Source organism: Triticum aestivum, chromosome 7D (genome assembly GCF_018294505.1).
Source record: "Triticum aestivum cultivar Chinese Spring chromosome 7D, IWGSC CS RefSeq v2.1, whole genome shotgun sequence".
Lineage (NCBI taxonomy): Eukaryota > Viridiplantae > Streptophyta > Magnoliopsida > Poales > Poaceae > Triticum > Triticum aestivum.
In genome coordinates this window covers 230,935,497-230,944,303 of record NC_057814.1, presented here as the reverse complement: position 1 = coordinate 230,944,303, position 8,807 = coordinate 230,935,497, and the positions used below count along the sequence as shown (strand labels likewise).

Here is an 8,807-nt window from a genome sequence, read left to right as displayed (position 1 = left end):
GATCGATGCCGGGGCAGCATCGCCGATCGGCAACCAAAAATTGTCGGGCCATCCAGAGACCCTGCAGCCAGCTGAACCTGGGTTTGGGTGGACAGAGGAGTCATGACTCATGACAGCAGAAAGCGATCCGTCCATCCATCATCCATCCAACGCGTGTACGCGCACTACGCCCCACCTGTCACCCCGCACCGCGGCACACGCTTCCCGGCCGCGGCACACACGTGCGACCGGCCCAGGAGACCAAGCCGGATCGCACACGTACGCCCACCGTATACTTACCCCGTATACCATACGCTCGACCGTATCACGCACAGCGATACCGGTATGTCTTCAGGTCAGCCCGCCATAATGTACACCGAGTCCATGGAGAGCGGTGCCACCACGGGTGGCCCGCGCGCCAGGCGGACAGAGACCGGCCACCTCCTGCGCCAGGCTCGCACGCCTGGACAAGGCGCATGGACCGCTCCGGCGTCGTCCTGTAACTATAGAAAACGCCCCCCTGTTTTTCCTTTCCTAGTCCTCCTGGCCTAGCTCAGCATCTCTATCCAATCCTTCCTTCCCCTTCTCTCTCCACCTCTCTCTTTCCTTCTCTCTCTCTCTCTCTCTCGAAGATTTCTTGTCCTCGTCTGTGTGCTCCGGCTCGGCGTGGTCAATCTCTCGGCGGACGCACCCACCCACCCGCCGATCCGCGCGTGATCTTCCGTGATTTTCGCTGGATCTTGCTTAGCCAGCCGCGGGCGTGCGCATGTCGACGGCGCTGGCGCCGGGGATGGCGCGCGGGCACGGGTTCCGCGGCGCGGGGAAGGGGAAGCAGCGGCCGGATTCGGAGGAGCCGGAGACGAATCGGGGCGGCGGACCCAACGGGTTCTACGTTGAGGAGGAGGAGGGGGAGGAGGTTGGGACGGAGGAGCTGCGAGAGCTGGAGGAGGCGCTATCGGATGCCTCCTCGATCGGGGCGGCCTCCTCGGACAGCTCCTCGATCGGGGAAGACTCCACGTCGGAGAAGGAGGAGGGAGAGGAGGAGGAGGTGGAGAGCGAGGCCAAGGCGCCCGTGGATGAAGTGCTCGCTATGGGGCTCGGGACCCTCGAGTCCCTCGAGGACGCGCTGCCCAGCAAGTAAGCTTTCTTCTTCCCCATCCTCTTGCTCCTTGCTTTATTATTAATTAATTACCGGAGGTTTTTGCTAAATTTGTATGATCTTGTTGTGATCTCTTCAAGTTTTTCTTGGTCAAATAGGATATTTCTTAGTCCAACAGTCTTAGAGAAAAAGATGGATTTTTTTCCTCCTTGATGAAAAAATCTGTTTTGATTCCTCGGCCAGTTGTGTTCTTCTGGTGTAATCATTGGGCTCTAGTAGATCACAAAACTGGAGCTAGAAAACCAGTATGCCCGTTCTGTTGAACTTTGCATTAGTTAGGACAGACTACGGAGAAAGTTCGCATCTTTCTGCTAGTCAAACTGATAAAGATCATGGATGGATTTAATTTGCTGTGTGTAATTAGCTGAAATCCCGGGCATGTGAATAGCCTAGCTGTGCATCAACAACAGGCCAAATACTGCTCTGCAAATATGCAACTACAGTAGTACCCATGGAGTGTTTGCCCTGGAACATTAACTGACCAAGATGAATGAAATTAATCGCAGGAGGGGCCTCTCGAACTTCTACGCCGGCAAGTCCAAATCCTTCACGAGCCTGGCCGAGGCTGCAGCCAAGGCGGCGGCCAAGGAGATCGCCAAGCCGGAGAACCCCTTCAACAAGCGCCGCCGCGTGCTGGCGGCATGGTCGCGGCGGAGGGCCTCCTGCAGCTCGCTGGTCACCACGTACCTGCCGCCACTCCTCTCCCTCGACCACACTGTGGTGGAGGGGGACGAGGAGGAGGAGGAAGAACGCTCGGACGACGGCGACGACGAGGATAACGGCAGCGGCAATGGCAGGAGGGAGAAGGCCCCGGCGTCGCCCAGGTTCCCTCCGCGCAGCCTGCACAGCGCGTCCCAGAAAGCGAGCGTCATGAGTAGGAACACAATCAATCCGAACACGAGCTCATTCCGATCTCCAAGGTCATTCTCCCTCTCCGATCTGCAAAACGCTGGATACAACTAGCTGAAACGTAGGCCGAATTTAGGTTGGCGAGATGGTGCTGCTGCCACTGCTGCTACTGTATAATCAAGAGGTCTCTACACATAAGAGAACATTAATTTGTTGTGTTTGTCTGTTTGTCTGTTGGCCTCTTCTTGAATCACCTGGTTGGCAATGGCATGGCAAATGACAACGGCAACATGAAGTGGCCGTTTCTGTCAGCAAAGCTACGAGTTCTTAACCATGTTCTCATCGATTAAAGGATAATGATGTTGAGCTGATGTCGTTGGTGACAGATTACTGGTTTAATTGTTGCTATGACCAGCGGTGTTTGCTGGTGGCAGCAGACAGGTAGAAATGGTGGGTGATGAGTCCTATGCATGCCTGCCTCATCCGATAAGCATCATCCAGTTGTTAGCGATTCGCTTTAGGCCTCTTTAGCTGATTGCTACTATTAGCCAGCTAATCTAAAAGCTAAGCATACGGAAAGAAAAAACATTTTCCTTTCACAGAGGTGGCATAACCTTTCCCTCCCAAAAAGTTGAAGATTACATGAGCAGCAAGCGGTCTGTAGATCATCTGGCACAAACAATGGCTTCCTCACGAGAGCAAAAGCTCATAACTGCTATAGAAAGAGTGGAAATCGAGAAGCTCTTTGACGGGTCGCCACGTAGTACACGTTTTTTTTTTGAAAAGCGTAGTACACCGGTTAACGAAGCAGGAGAGAACCGCGATCTGGACTAGTTAACCTGGGGAGGTGGAAACTAAAGCAGCAGGCGGATCACAAACCTTAATCTCTCTCGATTAGTATAGCTCGCACGTAGTACGTTTCTGCAGCGACTGGGCATTCAAATTAAGCGGCGCGATCTCCCATCTGGTAATCTAGTGTGATGATGATGTTGTTTAAGGTTTCGAAGGGGCAGGCAGACGAGATGAGCTTTCTTCGGCCGCCTGATCGGGGCCGGAGGCGTTTAGCGTGTGAACGGGACGGGGCATCCTATGCTATGCTAATCCTCTCTTGCTTATCTGCTAAGAGTCGTATTCCATCCGCAAGTGTGATTAGATAAGGGTTTCAGGTACGAGAGGGAGTGTGGGAGGAAATGAGAATCGTGGGGGCGGGCGGCGGTGGGGAGGAGATGATAAGGTGCCAAGGAAAAGAAAGGCGTGGGGGGAAAGGGAGCAGCTGGGCCCCGCGGTGCGCAGCGGTGTGCGAGCAGGGGAGGAAAGGTGGGCGGAAGCGGCGTGACCTGATCTTATCCTGTTTCGCCGGGGAGGGGGGTGCTGCTTGAAATATTCGGAGAACGTACGGCGGCCGAGCCTCGCTGTCTGCTGGAGTATGGGCGTGTGGGGCCTGCCTGACTGTTTTTCCACACGAAGAGGGTGTTCTTGAAAAAGAGAAGAAAAAGGCTTTGGGGAGCCGGGAGTGGCTGGCTGTAAAAAGGAAATATTGCTGCACTAACGCAAATTACCTGATTCCCGTTGTTTTCTTCGATGGATGTATAATTTGGACAATGGTGTTTCGTCGCCCCGGCGTCTGCCGGCTATGACATCCCGACTTAATAGGAATGATAGACTACTCATACCAAGAAGGTGTATCTTTTTAGAAGCCATCCTAAAGAAACATTAAAGTTAAGTGTGTTTGGTTTAGAGCATTTTGGCATGGGTGAATGACAGGGTAGTTGATCCTAAATGTGCATGAGTAAGGAAAAAATGCGCAGGAAAGACTAGTGTTGGTTTATGGGGGCCAGTTTAGATCCCAAGCACAACGGCCAAGAACTGGTGGGTGAACCTGTGGGCATGGGCGGAGCTGGCCCCAGGCAGCCCAGGCCACTGCCTGGCCGCAGAGAAATTTCTAGGCCCATATATACAAAAAAAGTTGGCCTGGGGCGCAGCCACTTCAAAACCCAGGCAGCCCAGGCCAACGACCCAGCTGCCTAGGCGAGAGCCTTTCCACCCAACTAGAGTTTGCACGAACATAACAGAAGCGGAGGAACCTGTCCGCCGCCCCTCCCCCAACTTCACGAACCCTAGGCGTCGCCGCGTCCCTTCCTGCCGGCGCCGCTCGCCGCCGCTACCCCTGCCGGTCGTCGTGCTGCCTATCCAGCCCCCCTTTCAGTCCCCTTCTCCACCTCTACCAAGATGGCGAGACACACCTATCCAGCCGCTACCCCTGCCGGTCGTCATGGGCTGCTGCCCTGTCCGGCGAGGCGGCGACCCCGGCGAACTGCCGGCGAGGTGGCCCTTTCCAGGAGGCGCCTTTCTCCTCAGCGGCCGCAATACAAAGCTGACAACAACAAGAGCAAAGGTAGTTCTTCCAAACCCCAGTTTCTGTTTGTAGATACTACTATTTGATGATGGTTTTTGTCAACTTCTAGATGACACCATTGTTGCTTGATGCCACTATTTGTTAGATACTTAGATGGGAAAACAAATTTTTGACATTTAGTAATTTTGTTTTCATATAATGTTACAGGAAGGCAAGATGAGTAAAAGAAATAGGACATTGAATTCATTTTTTGAAGTTCGAACCATTGGAACTGCAGAAACGGGTCCTTCAATTCAGACAATTGATAATACCCCTCGTATTGTAGCTCAACTCAAGCCCGGTGATATTGAAGCAGACCCTGGTAAGAGAATACCAATTGAGGATTTGGATGCAGACATTACAGATCTTGCTAGAAGGGAGTACATTAGTATGGGTCCATGCCAACCAACTAATCATACATATGAACAGTTAAATGGTAGAAGCTTTCATGATTATTGGTTCAATGATCATCGCGGCTGGTTGGAATATAGCATTGAAAAAACACAGCCTTTTGCTTTTGTTGTTTTCTGTTTAAGCAACCAAGAGCTGAAAACTATGCTATTGAAGCATTCACGAAAAATGGATTTAAATCTTGGACGGATGGGCCTAAAGTTTTCAATCAGCATGTTGGCAAGCATGATAGTGCTCATAATAAATTTAGGCAACATTATGAGGATTTCAAAAATCAAAGACAAAATTTGCCACATGTGTTTGATAGGGGTTCTAATAAGAAAGAAGAAGAATACAAAGCTCGTCTCTTGATTATAATGGGTATTGTCAAATTTTTGCTACTACAAGTTCTTGCCTTTCGTGGTCATGATGAGTCTACTAGCTCAATGAATAAGGGTAACTTTAGAGAGTTGTTGGACTTGTTCATAAAGAAAGACCCAAAGGTGAAAAAATTGTTTGGGGATGCAGGAGATAACCATAAACTGACTTCACATGAGATACAACTGGATTTATGCAAGGCTTCTTTACAAGAGACCACCAAAGTCATTCTTGGGGAGATTTGAGATAGTAAATGTGCATTACTTGTTGATGAGTCCAGAGATGCATCTATGAAGGAGCAAATGGCTATATGTTTGAGGTCAGTACCTTTGCTCGTATTTTCTTAAAAGTTTTGTGGGTGTATTTTCTTAAAGGTTTTTTGTGACGCCCCCGATTCAATCGTACACTAATCATACACGCAAATGTGTACGATCAAGATCAGGGACTCACGGGAAGATATCACAACACAACTCTAAAAATAAAATAAGTCATACAAGCATCATAATACAAGCCAGGGGCCTCGAGGGCTCGAATACAAGTGCTCGATCATAGACGAGTCAGCGGAAGCAACAATATCTGAGTACAGACATAAGTTAAACAAGTTGCCATAAGATGGCTAGCACAAACTGGGATACAGATCGAAAGAGGCACGGGCCTCCTGCCTGGGATCCTCCTAAACTACTCCTGGTCATCGTCGGTGGCCTGCACGTAGTAGTAGGCACCCTCGGTATAGTAGGAGTCGTCGAAGGTGGCGTCTGACTCCTGGGCTCCAGCATCTGGTTGCGACAACCGAGAAGAATGGAAAGGGGGAAAGAGGGAGAAAAGCAACAATGAGTACTCATCCAAAGTACTCGCAAGCAAGGATCTATACTACATATGCATGGGTATCAGTGTAAAGGGGCAATATCGGTGGACTGAACTGCAGAATGCCAAAATAAGAGGGGGATAGCTAGTCCAGTCGAAGACTACGCTTCTGGCAGCCTCCATCTTGCAGCATGTAGAAGAGAGTAGATGGTAAGTTCACCAAGTATCAACGCATAGCATAATCCTACCCGGCGATCCTCTCCTTGTCGCCCTGTGAGAGAGTGACCATCGGGTTGTATCTGGCACTTGAAAGGGTGTGTTTTATTAAGTATCCAGTTCTAGTTGTCATAAGGTCGAGGTACAACTCCGGGTCGTCCTTTTACCGAGGATCACGGCTATTCGAATAGATAAACTTCCCTGCAGGGGTGCACCACATTACCCAACACGCTCGATCCCTCTGGCCGGACACACTTTCCTGGGTCATGCCCGGCCTCAGAAGATCAACACGTTGCAGCCCCACCTAGGCACAACAAAGAGGTCAGCACGCTGGTCTAAATCTTATGCGCACAGGGGTCTGGGCCCATCGCCCATTGCACACCTTCACGTTGCGTACGCGTCTGGAAGCAGACCTAGCCCCCTTAATACAAGCGCAGGCTTACGGTCCAATCCGGCGCGCGCTGCTCAGTCGCTGACGTCAAGAAGGCTTCGGCTGATACCACAACGTCGAGTGCCCATAACTGTTCCCGCGTAGTTGGTTAGTGCGTATAGGCCAGTGGCCAGACTCAGATCAAATACCAAGATCTCGTTAAGCATGTTAATTGATGTAACCGCGGACGCCGACCAGGGCCAGGCCCACCTCTCACCTAGGTGGTCTCAACCTGCCATGTCGCTCCACCACAAAGATCCACACAGAGGGCCGCCGGGAAAGTATGTCCTTTCAGCCCCCCAATCCATGAATCAACCGCGGTACTCAACGAGCCGACCCGACTTTAGTCACCACATGTATCATGTACTATGTATATAGGTATATACCGGTGATCACCTCCCGGGTGATCACGGCCTGATAGTATAGCATGGCAGACGGACAAGAATGTAACGCCACTGATGAAATACTAGCATCCTATACTAAGCATTTAGGATTGCAGGTAAGGGTAACAACTGTAGCAACAATGATAGGCTATGCATCAGAATAGGATTAACCGAAAGCAGTAACATGCTACACTACTCTAATGCAAGCAATAGAGAAGGAATAGGCGATATCTGGTGATCAAGGGCGGGGGGCTTGCCTGGTTGCTCTGGCAAGGAGGGGTCCTCAACATAGTAGTCGATCGGGGCACCAGTAGCGGCGTCAGTCTCGTAGTCTACCGGAGAGAAGAGGGGGAAGAAACAATGAATACAATGCAAACAGTTGCATAACGATGCATGACATGACAAGTAACGGTGCCAGGTGTGCCCTAACGCGGTAGGAGGTGATATCGGCGAAGGGAGGAAAATATCCGAGAAAGTATCCCCGGTGTTTCGCGTTTTCGGACAGATGAATCAGAGGGGAAAGTTGCGTGTTCGCTATGCTAGGGATGTGTGGCGGGCGAACGGGCTACGTATCCGGATTCGCCTTGTCGTTCTGAGCAACTTTCATGTACAAAGTTTTTTTCATCCGAGTTACGGATTATTTTATATTTATTTTTAAAGTTTTAATCAATTTTCTGGATTTAATAAATTAATTTAATTCGAAAATTAATTAATGCATCAGCATGACGTCAGTAGTCAACGTTGACAGTTGATTTGGTCAACCTGACAGGTGGGTCCCAACTGTCAGGGACTGTTTAGCTAATTAACTGCAGTTAATTAGGTTAAATAGTTATTAGGTTAATTAATCTTAATTAGTTAATTTAAACAGAATTAATTAATTTTCTTGAATCATAACGACTTACTTCAATTTTGACCCTATCCCCCATCAGTATCAAAATACGGTTTTTTTGGATGGAATATTTGGCGTCAGCCTATAGGTTTTCTGGTTTTTTTAATTTCTTCTTTGGCAGAATGTAGTAATCCAGCTCGTTGATTCCTACCACTTAATCTTAATTTATTGTATCTTCCCGGAGTTCCCTCTCCGGGAATTCATCATTCCATTACGAAATTTAGTTCTTTTTGAAGATTAAGAAAGATCCGAAATAACTTGAAATAAAAAATATTTTTTATGTATCCTTAAATGATATAGGGTTAAATGTTAAATGGGGGTTCTTATGTCTCATAAAAATTGTTTGTTACGTCAGAATCTGAAGAAACTAATTCTGTATGGAGAAACAAAAAATCTCTCTTGGCAGCATTCCGAGTAAGTCCTCAGCCTGGGGTTCCGCCCGAAGAAGCAGGGCTGCAGTAGCTGCCGAATCTTCTACCGGTACATGGACAACTGTTTGGACTGATGGACGGTCCTGCACTTGTCCTACCATACCTTTTTCGTGTATACGAAATAGTGGACTTGACTAACTCAATTCTTAGGAAATCGCGAATAAGATCATTTGCTCTTACCTCAACAAGGGAAGCACCAGCCTTTTCTTTTTCTTCTTGTTCCCAATTCACTACTAAGCAAGTTCTAACAAATTGACTATTTCAGTTCGCCAGGTTGTCTCTTGCCTGCTCATGGATTCAGCAAGCAGTTTAAAAGGTTGACCTATTTGGGAATCTTCGGATCTATTAATTAATATTTAATTATATCTATTTATTTAATTTTTAATTCTTTTTTTATTAAAACGTTCCAGGGGCTCGGCCCCACATGTCATTGGGCTAGGGGGGCCATAGCGGGTTCGGGCGCGCGCCCGAGTCCACCCGGGAGGGGGCTACGCGCGCCTGGGC

The 8,807-nt window shown here is 49.1% G+C and overlaps 1 protein-coding gene across 1 annotated transcript; it reads left to right on the top strand.

The window, feature by feature from the left end:
- Window positions 1-501: 501 nt before the first annotated feature.
- Window positions 502-2,207, top strand: LOC123165850 (uncharacterized). Its single transcript, XM_044583591.1, has 2 exons — window positions 502-1,116; window positions 1,645-2,207. The coding sequence occupies exons 1-2, from the start codon at window positions 746-748 to the stop codon at window positions 2,099-2,101; spliced, it is 828 nt and encodes a 275-aa protein (XP_044439526.1). The 5' UTR covers window positions 502-745; the 3' UTR covers window positions 2,102-2,207.
- The last annotated feature ends 6,600 nt before the right edge of the window (window positions 2,208-8,807 follow it).

What these genes read in the sequence shown, in the direction of transcription:
- LOC123165850 (XM_044583591.1), top strand. Translation starts at nt 746, where the DNA reads ATGTCGACGGCGCTGGCGCCGGGGATGGCGCGCGGGCACGGGTTCCGC. An exon ending in GAGGACGCGCTGCCCAGCAA is followed by an intron (nt 1,117 to 1,644) that starts GTAAGCTTTCTT and finishes AATTAATCGCAG; the next exon opens with GAGGGGCCTCTCGAACTTCT.